This window comes from Pocillopora verrucosa, chromosome 7 (assembly GCF_036669915.1).
Source record: "Pocillopora verrucosa isolate sample1 chromosome 7, ASM3666991v2, whole genome shotgun sequence".
Taxonomy (NCBI): Eukaryota; Metazoa; Cnidaria; class Anthozoa; order Scleractinia; family Pocilloporidae; genus Pocillopora; species Pocillopora verrucosa.
In genome coordinates this window covers 23,457,855-23,472,885 of record NC_089318.1, presented here as the reverse complement: position 1 = coordinate 23,472,885, position 15,031 = coordinate 23,457,855, and the positions used below count along the sequence as shown (strand labels likewise).

The following is a 15,031-nucleotide window of genomic DNA, read 5'->3' as shown; positions in this document are numbered from 1 at the left end:
TCCAAGAGCTCCGTGCGGCGCGCCAGAGGCCAGTCATTTTTGTCTAATCAGCATTAAGTTGTAATGATGATTGTTTATTCTCTTTCTGTCTTAAATGAGTTGGTACCATATTGAGAAACAGTCTCGATCCTAGCCTCGTATCCAGTTTCATTGCAAGACTGTTTCAGTGATAGTAATACGGTAGGATCAAAGTACGAGATTGTCTTCATCCTTTGAACCATACAAAGCACGAATTGCGAAACTTCAAGCAGTTGAGACAGGTGGGCGTGGTTAAAGATACGTCAACTGATTAATTTCCTTAATTTGAGACACAGGTTAAATGTCCGTTAATTAAGGTGCGACTTGGAAAAATGCCGACTGCGCATACTTCAAATAGATACGTTTCCACACTACTTCCATAATATTATTTTCACCTGCTTCACCTTCACCTTCACCTTCATTCAGCAGGTTGCGCAATTCAAATTTCCTCAATCAATCTTTGGTTTAATTGTTACAAGGAACCCATCACATGTCACTTTCACTGATCCTCATTTTCCGATTGGCTTGTTATGTTTTTGTTTTTTTTTTAATGAAGAAAATGCTCACATGTTACCTACCAAATAAGTATTGGTTGGTGAAAAACTGAAAATGAAATTCTGCGCTCATGGTCATTTGCTTCGTTTACTCGGGATTAAAACCCCGTGTTGCGTCTGAACATGCTTCAGAGACAATGGATAGACACTGCGTGCGCGCTCCGCTATGAAATAAGGACTCATTAGTTCCCTTAAGATAAAACAACTAGGGGCAGCGTTTGACAGAAGTCTGTTTTGAACTGAGCCGATGGAACCCTCGACCTCATACCTGTTAAAATTAGGGATCCGTGGAGGACTGAACGTCAACCGTATCAAAATACGGTTGGCATTAAGTAACTCAAACACGAAATTCAAACCAACATTTACTAACCCTTAATTTGCTTCATTCATTTTCCGCCACTTCACCCTAAATAACTCAAACTCTCAATACCTCGAAAATGCCGTTAACCAGAGTGATTTTTTCTCCCTTTTTGGGATCATTTTCTTTAAAATCTTAACCGTCATAGCTAGAACACTTTGGTCCCCAAACACAAATCGAAAACAGCATTCGCAAGGTAATTAAAAATGTTTAGTGATGTCAGTTTCTTCTTTCCATTCTGCGGTTACTCGAACTTCGATCACATTTCTCTAAGCAGTTCAAGCTCAAGGGAGTCAACTGTAGCACGACGCCGTTCATTTGTGATGAGCTGTTCTAAGAACACACACCAGATCATGTAGATGTTCCTTTTTCCGTTTATTAATTTTCTTCCAGTACAGTAACACTATATCAATTTTTGTCTCAATCTGCAAAATACATCTTAAGCTATTTTATGTACGAAGTAAACCTCTTTCCGCCCATAGAGGTACTTGAAACTTTACAAAAGTTACATCTAGAGTACAGCGTCGTAAAACCCATCAGAAAATCAATGCAACAGAAGGCCTCATAAATACTCGTACAATACAAGATTCTTTAAAATGCTTTAGTATACAAAATGTTTGATTATTAGCAAAGCAGAACTCGCAACCTGGATTTCCTCAAAGATACAACTCAGTAACCTCTGGACTCATAAGAAACACAAAAGTCAAAATATACATTTTAATATTAACTTTTCCTGTACAAGCTCACAAAAATATTACATGGTTGTTGGCCCAGGTCAAACAAGACCGTGTGCAAGATGAATGCAACACGTGACGATAACGGCGTATATCAAAGGAAAAACTGCGAATAATTATCACACAAAACACATGTCTAGTGTATCACAACAGGTCACATGGCCGGTCATGTGGTGGATAACTTGTTAAAAGTAAGTGTGATTCAGAAACACGTTTTGTACTCTCTACCTGAAGTAGCACGACTTTGAAAATCGTTTCTTCCTTCTTACCGTAAATATGTAGTAAAACCGTTTACTTGAGTTTTATTTTGATGGCATTTTTAACAACTGGTATTTGGCCAGCAGGCGGAGGTCCTTCGTCGGTGAGTTCCTTTTCAAGATCCTACAAAGGTTAAAAAGAGGGTCACAAATTCCTTTGCTAAACTTGCTGTGTTGCACCTTTTTGTGGATTAAATACTTCTCGATCGAGGATCGAGACGCTCGAGAATAGCGATCCCCAGTTTCGAGAAGACATTCTATTCTCGCAAGCAAAACAGCTTGACACGCAGCTTCAAGACACTGTCATAACAATAACTAATGAAAAATAAATTTTTAAGAGGTTAACCTCGTTAGCAGATTTGAGTTTCTTCTCCGAGTGTTTTTCCTCGTTGGTAGGAGATATCGATCGTTTAACTGCCGCCGACACTCCATCCTTCGATTCCACTGGGTTGTTACTCTGAAATAATAAAAGCTTGAAATTTTCCAGGATTCTCTTGAAGAACATCTATATGTCGCTGCTGGTAGGTCTTCCCACAGTCACACGAGAAGTTTCCAAAAATAACTGACCAATCACTAACGAGGACCCAGGCATTTGTAACGAAATTTCACCATTTATTAAATCTAATATGAAAGTGTCCGATATTTCTACCAACTTAAGATGTTCCTTCTCAAAGTGTGCACAGCCACGCCGAACTCAAAGAAATATCAGATCCTTCCTACTTACATCGGTCAGATTTTCAAGTTTGTTGTCTCCTGTTTTAGCACAGTTTTCAGTCTTCGTTGATCCCTTCACGTCACCTTCCCTCATCTGTGTATTCGCATCAACCTGGAGGTGAGGTCAAGAGAAAGTTAACACTTCCATTCCTAAGCAAAAATTATTATCAATTGTTAATATGTTTATCAACGCAGGCAGAAGATAACGTAGAAGTTTGGTAGGAGGCGTATCAGATCAGGGACTAATATCTTGTCTTTTTTCCTGCTCCTTGCTAGAATTGCTCCTTCTAGAAGTCCCATAAACTGAATTCAGTGCTGTAGCAGATTTATGATCACAGTTCTTCTACCCTGACATGCTGTGTTTACCCATCAATCTACTATTTCGTTCAGGTCTAGTCAAACACAGAGAAAGTTTAGATGCTTCTACAAGCCTAAATAGCATATCAGGCTGGAGATTATCCATGTAACATAAAGGGAATTAAGGGTATTACCCACAAATCGGATCGGATGCCTACAGAGTCCTGACACCTCAACGTAATAATATCAATAATAAAATACTCTCCTTTTATTTCATTCAAGCGACAACTTCCCAGTCTCTGAAACATCAAGATGATCATTTGCGGCACTTTTTTCTTATAAAACTAACCCTGATAAATAATGTTTATTGTCTAGCCAACAACATTAACTCACGCTGTCAAGATCCGCACTATCTTTCTTCTTCTCATGTGGACTTTCACCGTCGATAAGGATAGAATTTGGCCGTTTCCTCCCGTCATTGCCGTTGAGTGAATTCACGGAACTGGTCGTCTTCAGAGAATGAATACAATCTTAAATAAGTAAGGATTGACGACACTGTCTACAAAGCGCAACGCAACAAAAAAAATCATACGACAACTTTAGAGTCATCGAAGAAAGACTTTACAACAAACCGTGATTTCGGCATCATCCACTCGACGTTTCTTGCTGTCCTTTTCGTCTTCTGAAGGAGATCCAGCACGCTTTAACCCAGCAGGCTGAGGAAAATGCACATCAATGTTACGGAAAAGACGTGTTATGTAAGATCAATGACGTTTGACTTTCGAGCTGAAAAATTGGGATCAATGTCAGCATCTGAGCAAATGCGCACTACCCCTCCCCTAACCCAACAGCAGTCAACTGATAACAATTCAGGGTTAAAGCTAGATTAGGGGAGGGGAAGGTGTGTAGTTGATTAGATACTCGCATTAATTCACAAATTTTATTTTAAAGACGTAACTATACAGGGATCCATTTGGGGCTTAAGATCAGTGGTTTCGTAGACTGCTGGATAAAAATCGACAATTGAGCTAATTACAGACACTGAGCGGATATTTGTACAGTTATATGTCATTAAAATTGATACTATGAGTCCAGTCACTGACGAATAGTCATCTTCGAATGTCACAGAACTGCCACGAAAAAACCGGCAAAAGAGAGGTTCTTCGCTGTATTATTGCTAACTACTACTTCGCAGCCAATTTTCACACGTTTTCAAGGATAAAACTGCGGTAATAAAAAATATACATTTTGAACCCTGTTACGAGACGATAGGTAAGGAAAGTTGTAACCTTAAAATTTGTTAATAACGCCATAACTAAAAACGAAAACTACGCCAAAATACTGCCATTTAACTCGAGTGTTGTTTTGATTCGCCAGCTTAAGTTGGCGAATCAAATGTCTCTCGCTTTGGCGAGACACAACTCTGTCTCAAAGATGTCAAAATGCGGCCGCGCATACCTTGTCTGGTGAAGCCGCCGATGGCTGACTAGTGACAGAAGTTGTATCTGATGACGTCACTTCACCAACAGTGGAGACAGAGGAAACCGTGGAGTCTGGGTTCACCTTTTTGTCGTCTGAGCTACTGACCGTGGCTACACCTGCAAATAATAAGAGAAAGAAACAATAATATTTTTAAGATTCCAACAAACTACGAAACAAAAGTGTTTCTCCCTCTTACGGTCACTAAGCCGGTATACTTTTAAGCGAGATACACACATCAGCAGCTTGGCCGCCTATCCTTGATGGATCAAGTGGTAAATTGTTGTTTTCTGGAAAGGAGTATCATGGCCTACTTTTATTTCCTCTTCTGTCGAGTGAGTGAAAGCTTTCTTTCAGAGAGCACTCGGCGCTGAATACGAAAACGTTGTTAGAAAAGTGAATTTGATATAAATCTCGGTACACGGATCTTAGGAGGAGGAAAAACCTAACAGGACACGAAAACACATGTCTGATAGCCAGTCAGTGTAATCAGTCTGAAATGTAGTCTAAATATATACAAATCGACTCACTTGCTTCTTCGCTGTTTTCACTGCTTCCCGTCAACTCCACACTATCATTGCTGGGCTCTGAAGTGATCTCCAAACTCGCATCACTGGCATTAAGTGTCGAATCTAGAGACACGTCACCTTTAGCTGACTTCCCCCCAGAAGTCGCTGAACCCTGAAGACAAAACAAGAGTCATTCGGTTGTGTTGTTTCTCGACAATCTGACATAAGATGCAGAGCATTATCGAAAAATTAAGGGGGGCTGCATCTACAGTTCAGTTTTTTTAAACTTGAATATTGATGAGCTGATTACTTTTAAAAAAAAAAAATAAGCGTCATCGAACTCGTTCCTGAGTTACAAGCGCATGAAACTGCATGAAGCAGTGTTCGTTGCAGGCCTAAGTATTGCTATGTGAACCTTGTCGATGGATGATGGGGCAATTTTTTCTTTTCACTCCTCTTTCAAGGGGAAAAATTAAGAAAGTGTGCCAGCAACGAAAAATCGAATTAACATTTAAAAAAAAATAATGAAAATAATACTAAAAAAAACCAGATAGGGAACATGCTCTGTCAATAATTGTACACAAATTTCACATCACACTCACTCATCCAATTGATCACAATCTCTGGTCGCAACAGATTAATTAGGAAGAGAACGAGCAATACATAGTACCAAAGAAAAACTGGAGTCAAATACAACCAATACTATTGCCTCTCCTAGCGACAAAAACTGGTCAGAGAAGCTGCCCTAACTTGTGGCAAATGGCCTTCGAAATAAATGTCCACATGTAATTTCTAGTAAAATACCAAAATACAAGTCTTTTCATGACTTACTGGTTGTACTATGGAGCTTTTTTTCTTCTGTTTAAGCACACTTGGTGGTAAATATTTACTGAGTTGCTTCCTGCAATCACGAAGAATCTCATAATCAATCACTGATCCGGCTGATAAATTTCCTTACTACCGGCATTTGTCTCGTTAGGGGTGTGACTACAGTCTTCCATTAGAGGTAGAAACTTACTGATCATTTTTTTTTCCATTTAGACTAAGTGACATTAAGCCAAAGCCAAAATAATAAAACGACTAATCAGCATAAAGAGGAACATCTAGAGCCAATGAGAACTCAAAAGTAAAATCATGTAGCCGGCCTCGCGCGAGAAGATACGGAGAGAAAATGATAGTGGCCAAGTAGCAGCTGGTTTTGGTTTTGCACTTGACTAGTCAAGGAAGTATTCAATTTGGTTTCGCTTAACTCCGCTCTGTGATTGATCCAGAAACTCGCGCCACCCTCTCAACCAATCAAATGGAAACTCAAAGCAATCACGACTTGGTCTGTTGCGTCAGTTGCGTCTAACTGTGCTCTGTGATTGGTCTATAAAACTCGCCCCACGCTCTTAGTCAATCAGAAGGAAACTGACTCAAGTATCACTTGGTCGGTTGCGTCTTTCCGCGCTTCAGTGGGTTTGCTTTTTCTGAGTTCTTACAAGCTCATTTTGCCTTTGCTGTGATTGGAGTCGTCACTCAATCAAAAAATCGTGGTACTTGGTGCTTTTTTCCCCCATCAATTCTCGACTGAAACTACTCTTGGAGGTACATGTAATATAGAAATGGAATCCGACTAAGTTGACTCACTTTTTGACGTGTATAGCCTCTATTCGCATACCCTCTTTGAACATTTTGGCTGTCACTGCCTGGCTGTGAACTGAAGAGGTTAAAAAACGGCTCATTTTATTCAACGATAGCAAGTCAAGAGACAATGTATCAACTCATTTACTTCACCCAAATCTACACGCATTTTTGTTAATTCTCCTTCTCCTTGCTGATAAAAAGACAAAGTCATAGATGAAGTTATCAATAGCAGTTTTTTGTCTATTAAATTAGTAGATTCCATTCTCCTGATGTCTGTCAAGTTTTAAATAAGATATCAAAATTGGTAAGAACATCAGTTTAACGCTTGTCTTACGTTTTTGTGACACTTTTCTGTTAAAAATTTATGTACCAGTAACACCCACAGTGACGTGAAGCCTATGGCTGAATGGATGGACAGTGATGAACTGGCAGACACAGATATTGACACAACATATTCATGAAAACAGGAGTTCAAATAAAGCCATTAAACATCACATTCACTCCTAATAAGACTTAGAGATGTGGTACTAGAAGATTCACTATTGTGTGAAGGCCTTTGTTTCAGAAATCTGACATGGTTAGCTCTTGAAAGCTTTCATTCAAGTAACATTCATCCAGGTCACCTGTGGTAGCAAGCAAGTAACCGTGGCACACGAGCTCTGCTAAAGCACAGCCATGACTTACTGAGCTCAAAAAGCAAAACATATGAATAAATTTAAAAGCATAATCATATGATTTACATACCAGTATTTGTAAACATCTGAATTGCTCCTGTCAAATCTACATTTACATTTTCTGTCAACACAACAAAGTAGCAATGAGGTTAAATTTCCATTTAGTGAAGGACTTTTTGGTGATTTTTTTTCACAGCTCTATTACAAGTGAAAGTAAATAAAAGATAATACACTCTGATGAACAAGTAATGCTTACCCTTTTTTTCAAACTGTAATCCTATAAACCACCTGTTGGTGGGAGACGCTCTGCAATACAAACAACAAAACGGTGTCAAATCTGTAGCGTTCAACAGACAAACTCCATGTAGGTGGAAAGTCATTTCTCCTAAATCCTGCTGCCTAAGAGGTGAATCTTTTATTAAGGCTTTCATAGGCAAACAAGTCACAACTGGGATCTGTGGGCAAATCCTTTTACAGCTGCAACTTATGACTACACCTTTCCTTGTTTGCTGTTTATGAGAATTTGAAGTTATATCATGATGATAATTAATCATTTTGTTAGTTCTCATAAACTGTAGCCTCCTCCTTTATCTCCCTTTTGGTTAAGGTAGAGTTGCTGAGGTTGAAAAAGCAGTTGCAAGTTACCTTTTACACAAAAACAAAAGAAGCTTACTTGTCTGGTTCCAGTGGGGCAAATGATTTGGGCTTCACATGAGCAAGTTTCACAAACTGGGTATTTTCCAGGTTTGACACAAGTATTCTGACCTTGGACTCTACTAAGCCAATCCTAAAAGAGAGAAAAATAGAAAAGTAAATTACAAATTGAGATAGATCGTGAATTTTGAGCTTGGTCTGAGAAAAAGGAGACAATATTAATCATCTTGTAACCGGCATGGAAAAAGAAAATGGATTTAAAAGTTACTGCCAAAAGCTTGGTAGTATCCTTGATCAACAGTCATTATCTTTCGCATGTGGGCAGAAAAATGAATGAAATGAAAAAAACTCACCATTCTAAGTGATCCTCTTCAGAGTTGGATATGGCACTTAACACAATATAATGTCTGAAACGTGGAGAATAGAATTCACCAGCAATAAATTACGCTGGGTGGGACACAGTCTGCTTCTTGTCAATGCAGTCCATAAATCAAATAATATTGCAATTGAAAGATGGCACACCTCACAACAGTTAAAAAACTACTGAATTTCAAATTCAAAAGAGGTAGCAATATATGCAAAAGAAATGGTGGATCATTTAAAATTGTATATTCTGCCATTTATAATCACTGAGAATAGAGAACACTGTGACATGCCTATTGGCATTGACTGTCACTAAATTCTATAGAGAAAACTGAGGGATTGAAGAAAAGAAAATCCATTAAAAAAAAAAAGACTCAAGACTGCCATACTAAGGCCACCTTCTTAAATGTTTTTGAGCAACACTTGAACACTCTAACAAGAAACACTCTTCAGTGGAATATCATCCACAAATTAAATGTTTAATAATTCTGTTCTGTTTTATCCATTTGGAAGTAAATTTTTTTGGTCATCTTGAATGCACATAACAAATAAGTAAAATTTTATTGTCTTGAAACTGAATCACAAGAAAAGTTCTTCCTTTTTATATCTGTACTGAAGAATTGCCATAAGGCATTATTGACAAGAACAGGTAAATAATCAAACAGCACACTTGAACACTCCACTTTTATTGCATCAGTTCTAAGATGTACATTAAGATTATACAAACCAGTGCGACAGATGCTTAGCTTTACAAAGAGACACAAGAAACAGCAAGAGATCAAGTACTTGTATTTGCTAAAGAAGTTGGGTGGTTGAAACAGTGCATCCCATGTTGACTTGCCAATTAAAACATCACTTGTGATTGTAAGGCCTGGAACCAAAAAAAGGTAAGTTTAAGACTACTGTATTCAATGAGTATGGGACACGCTTGCTTTGAAAGAAGCTATATATACAGGTACTTGTGGGCCAGAATCATAATAATACTCTTTGACTAGTTTATGTAGCATGAAGCAACTTGGAGTGTTGCCTCAACGTGTGGATGGAATGACAGTCCATCACACAGTCAGAAAACAAGCTAAGCAGTCAAAACCAAGAAAGCTTAATCCATGACTAGGAGTATTGCCACTCCGTAAACAGGACACTGCATGAGATCAAAGCAGGTAGCCCCAAATATTTCATTAAGGGAGAGGGGGTAAGGGGGGTTGGGAGGTAATGCCCCTTGTATATTCATGCTACAGAGACCAGATAAGATTGGGCATTATGGGTCACTGAACTGGAAAGAACATAACAGGCAAAAATGCACAGTATCTATTAATATACCATTAGACTTTGCTGGCATACCAGTGAGCAAAGTCTAACTCACCGATTTCAAATTCTTCATTCATGATGGATCGTGTTGACATTGAGACATTAAAAGTGGAATTCTGCTGTGGAAAAGCTGGAGTTATGATAGGCATAAGGTGATATCGATCAGCTGGATTGTACTGTAAACAAAAAAGATTGAGATCCAAGTAAGCTTGGAGATGCAATGGACTGAAGCTACAGTGTGTAAGAGTAAAAGGGTAATTTAGTATTATCACGTGAGTTGATAATGTAAATTGATCACTGTAAAGAGTTTAAAAGCTGATGTTTTGAGTGTTAGCCCTTTGTCAGAACAATTGGAGGAACTGTGGGTTGTGTGTGTGTGTCTTTATATACAGAGTAACAGTTCATCAAGTGATCAAGCAGCTGGCAATGAAAACTACTTTTAAAGACAGTGACTGACATTTTGACAGGCTGGTTGGAAGAATTTTTGGTTAGTCAAACCTTGTGAGTCTTAAAGAAAGGAAACTGACTAGCAGTTCCATGATGATATTTGATTGAAGTTTTCCAGCAAGTTTAGATTGAAAAATTAATGTGAGCAATCAGTATCCAAACACAAGACTTACAACATTAATTTTCCAAAGACAGACAACCCTTCATTAGAATCTAACATCACCTTCTGTTTTATGTTGTCACTGTCTCCATTACTGATCAAGAGCATAGACCAATTCAACAAAAACTTCATTCACTTACCCTTGGATCCCAAACAGGAAAATTTAAGCCTAGTTTTTCAGCAGGCTGAGTGATATTCTTTAACAAAACTGGATTTGGCCAGTCCCTGAAAACAACAAATCCTTTTTAGAGAATTGCATATTGCTGAGTGCAACAACAAGAAGAAAATCTTCAGTCTAAGTGGGTCAAATATCAAAATGACTTCTACATGTGTGCAGTGTACATGCATTGGTGTAAAATGTTATTAATGTAGTACTTAGTGATGACCTACCATTTTGAAAACACAAGAAAGAATTTTTGAAGAAGTGTTGCTGCCACAGCATTTGGATACAACTGACATGTGCGAGCAACTAACATAGCCCAAGACACACCACCAAGAAAACCTAATACATTGGAGTAAATTCCACGGTCTGAAAGAGCAGAGAAATTCAGAATGTTTTTAAAAGAAATCAGTTTTAAAATTGCCAAAGGCACTTTTGAAGGAAAAAGCCTTTAACACTCACTTTTTGCCCACAGTTTCACCGCTCTTAAAGTAAGCCGAAAGTTTTCTATATTGGGAACTAAGTGTAGGATTTCATCTGTGACACGACAACCTGAAAAAGACCACATCAAAACTATGTTACAATGTGTTCATGTAACAGTAATAATGCTGAAGTATACACACATTCAGAAGATTCACATACTTTTCCATGAAGTGGTTTATACAAATAAATTACACAGACAGTTGAGCTGGTAGTATCATTCATCTTTCATGAAGATAAAATGCACACGTACTGAATTAAGAGATACACACACTGTGAAAGAAAGACTACCCAAAATAAAATTAACAACATGAACAAGAACTTTACTAGAACCTTACCATTTAAACTTCTGACACACTTGGGATCCAAGTTTTTCAGTAGGCTCTCATCCAGTAGACTTAGATCATCTGGCACCTCAGGCAGTGCTAGTCGGGCAAACAACAGGTCCATCTACAGGTAAAGGTCAAGACCAAATGGGAAGTAAGCTTACATACAAAAGTTTGACTGAAAAGAAGAAAAAACCACAACATACCCTGAGTAAGACTTACCTCTATGTTACAAAACACCAATTTGATGACTGGAACAAAGGCATTTTCAACAGCCTAGGAAAAAAGATACATACTCCTGAGTTCAGAAAGTTATCATTGAGAGCCTACACCACAAAGAAAATACAGAAAACAAACAGTTTAAAGAGGAATAAACAAAAATTGAAAAAGTTAAATTGGAAACAAAAGGTCATAATTCCAATTCTTGTCAACCTATATGTAAAACCACTTATTTTTTGAAAATAAAATTAATTTGAGATATCTTCATGAGTTGGTTGTTTGATGTTGATAAAATTCCTGTAAGTGTTAACAGAACTATATAAACAATACTACAGTTGTATGGTTTGAAATGTGCTTGCAAACAGCTCAGTTTTGATAAAATGTCCAAACTAGACAGTTTGAAAATAATTTATCTTGTAGACTTACAATACAGCAACAAAATCTTACCCTTAGTTCTTTCACGTCCTCATTATTTTTGAGAATCTCATAAAATGTCCCAAAGAAGTCAGATCGGTCAATATGACGAGGAGCAACAAGGAGGGTGTCAATATCAGCACCTAGATATTTCAATTACAGCATGTTGCCTTATCATAATATTACATGAGGTCAAGTTTCATTGTGGTTGATAATTAAAATGGTCTTGAAGGAGTTAAGTTACAGTTATACAGCTTGGAAACTGTAACCTAAATTCTTTGGTCATCATCTGTATCAATCTTTCCCACCTTTGGTCATTCTTATGCACTATAATTTTTGTGGTTTATTCTATATTCCTGTGGTTTGCACTCTCATAAAAAAGTGTATTCAAGTTTCGAGAAAAATATGATAAAGAAAGATGAAGCGTGCGAGAAAACAAGATGGCCAATGGCCAACCATGCCACTCCTTCATTCCCACCAAATAACTTATTAAGATAAAATCATTTGGGTTTTTGCCTTCTTGTCAGACAAGGGTTCTATCATAAGAGAGGAGACCTTTCTTTCTCAACTCAAGACTCTTATCTCCCCAGAACATGGTAACCTACTTATGAGCAGTGATTTTTCTCAAGTACATGTAGAGGATGTGTAGCAATAATTACTTACCTTTTGTGTGAACACCAAGTCTGTATGAACCAAAGGTGAAGATCTTTCCTCCAACTGAATTAGCTACAGATTCTGGCATGTTCTGTCAAATAGAACAATTTTGATAACTTATTTTCCATTTTGTTTCTTTTTCCATTACAATTTCCTATTGTTGCCTTTAGATTTACAGGAATTTCAGTCATCACCATCATTTTTGGCCTGTCATTATTTATACCCTGCATATGTATATCAAACAAATAGAAACACATACAATTTATACTTTATTTATACTTTACTCTGCTGTCAAACATGCACCTTGAACAAGGAATAATTCCTACCAACCTTGGCTAGACTAGTATCAATGATCCATTGTTTAACCAAAGTGTTAAGTTTTCCAAGGACAACTATCCTGCACACCACAAAAATAGTTAAAGGAATTTCAGTTAGAATCAGAGAAGGTGACAGAAATTGAAGAGTGAGTGGGGAAAGGAAAAGTTGCACCAAAGGTGCAACTAACAAATAAAATGCAAGACAATAATTTTCTGTGGCAACTGACACACAAATTAAATGTTCCTCGACAGTTGTTACATTTTAGTTAGGAGAATCTGGATAAGGTTTGAAAAGGACATCTCATTCCTGAAAGCTTTCTCAAAAATTAACGTAACAAATTTCTCTTAAATGCTTACAACCATTTACTATCACAGTGGTAATAAAGAGAAAAAGTTGACTGCTTGCATAGTTATGGCTTTAAACTCAGCTCTTTTGAACATCACCCAAGTGAATAGGGATAGTTAAAAAAACTTATGCCCACATACACTCAGAAACACACAAACCAAAACAGAACAAAAGAAAACAAAAACAAAGATCACATATACTACCTGACCAACGCATACAGTTTGACAAATTGGCTCATTTTTCCTCACATGTGGTTGCTCATATATTTTTTTCTACTTGCCATAGCAACCAAAGCAGTCTAAGTAGAGCGCACTCTTCCTTAGGCTTTAAAATACTATATTCTATATTCTACTAACCTGTGTTGAAGCTCTTCCTCAGACTCAAAGACTCCATAAGGTTTGAGAGATTCTTCAAGTGCCTTAGTAAGTGTTATGTCCTGAGAAAATAATTTCAAATATTGCAGCATTACTTCACTCCCAATACTATAAAAGAATATGAAACTGCTACAACAAGTACTGGGAAAACTATTGGTTACAGAGAACAAAATAAGTATGCAGTAATTGGTTCAATGACATCTGCACAAATTTTGTACAAATGTCATGCATGTACAAGCCAAAAGACCTATGGGAAATCTTTCATTCATAGTTCAATTATGGACCTAATCAAAACATGAGAGCCAAATACATGTTCAGACGTACATTTAACACTCCAGGTATCTATTGCATCACATAGGATGACACAAGTATTGTATGGTAAAGCAGTAAGATTAGTTTCCTATCTGCAGTGATAAATTTTCCAAACTACTGTACTTTCAAAAATGTTAATCCTGTTTCAGGAACATTGTTTCTCTTTTTTTAAAATAACATGGTCAGTTCTTTTGGAGTAAAAACGGTATGGCACACGTACGGACTGCAAATGTGTCGCTACTATACAGGTCAAATAAGGATCTAAAATTACTCCTTACACACTCAACACGCTAATCTTTTGTAACGAACTTTAATCATAATATAGTTTTAGTCTGGATAGAATTACTCTGAGAAAAAATCATTCATCCTGCCTAATGCAGCTTCATAACTAAACAATTACATATGATGAGAATCTACACGTAATTAACTGGAAGACACGATCGATCATGCTTAAGTGAATTTATGATCAACTGTCCACATGTTCTTGTGGTCTGGATGTTTCACTTACCCCGGGCTTGGGTCCCGCCAAGGATATCGGGGAAGTAATCCCATAGGATTTTTGTGTCTGTCCGGATGCAGAGCTTAAATCAAACGAGAACATCAGTTTACGGCGCGAAATAGGAACAATTACGTTGAGTTGAATGTAACAACAAGAACACATGAAACCGGTTTCTTCTAAAATACAACAGACGACTTACCTGGACATGTTAAGGTTTCATAAAACCATACCATTCATTGGAGTAGCATTCTGTACGAATTCCAACTGTCTCGACTGATTCGCGAACGCGTTTTCGAGCAAAATATGATAAAGAAAGATGAAACGTGCGAGAAAACAAGATGGCCGACGGCCAACCATGCCACGGCGCATGAGCGAGAAAGTTTTTAGATATCAGTCTCCTCGCGGTCAGTTCTAGTGAGGAAAGAATAAATGGGTAAGTTTCTAAAGAAACTGTGGTGCTGCGTCGGTGGGAGAGTATAGCAGGTAATTTAGTGTTAACAACTGGGTTGAAAACGTAAATCAGCCACCGTAAAGGGTAAAAAAGCTGACGTTTCGAGCGTTAGCCCTTCGTCAGAGCGATAGACGAAGGGCTAACGCTCGAAACGTAGGCTTTTTTACCCTTTACGGTGGCTAATTTACGTTTTCAACCCAGTTGTTAACACTAAATTACCTACAGTTCTAGTGAGGACCTACGCTGTCGTTTCGAAGGCCAAATGCAATGGATTTTGTGAACGTTTCTTTCGATGCAGCAATAACAATAACAATAATAATGATAATA

At 37.7% G+C, this 15,031-nt stretch overlaps 1 protein-coding gene across 1 annotated transcript; it reads right to left on the bottom strand.

Annotated features, from left to right (window-relative positions):
- Positions 1-1,633: 1,633 nt before the first annotated feature.
- LOC131792008 (poly(A) polymerase beta-like) lies at positions 1,634-14,605 on the bottom strand. The gene is made up of 26 exons (XM_059109369.2): positions 14,453-14,605; positions 14,263-14,335; positions 13,425-13,504; positions 12,736-12,802; positions 12,415-12,496; positions 11,785-11,894; positions 11,341-11,394; positions 11,131-11,242; positions 10,775-10,864; positions 10,543-10,681; positions 10,293-10,377; positions 9,601-9,721; positions 9,024-9,108; positions 8,228-8,281; positions 7,894-8,007; positions 7,477-7,526; positions 7,291-7,341; positions 6,550-6,619; positions 5,752-5,821; positions 4,942-5,092; positions 4,391-4,530; positions 3,565-3,648; positions 3,326-3,442; positions 2,646-2,747; positions 2,268-2,378; positions 1,634-2,045 (listed from the first exon to the last, which is right to left on the bottom strand). Exons 1-26 carry the CDS (start codon positions 14,458-14,460, stop codon positions 1,956-1,958), a joined length of 2,310 nt encoding a protein of 769 aa, XP_058965352.2. The 5' UTR covers positions 14,461-14,605; the 3' UTR covers positions 1,634-1,955.
- Between the last annotated feature and the right edge of the window lie 426 nt (positions 14,606-15,031).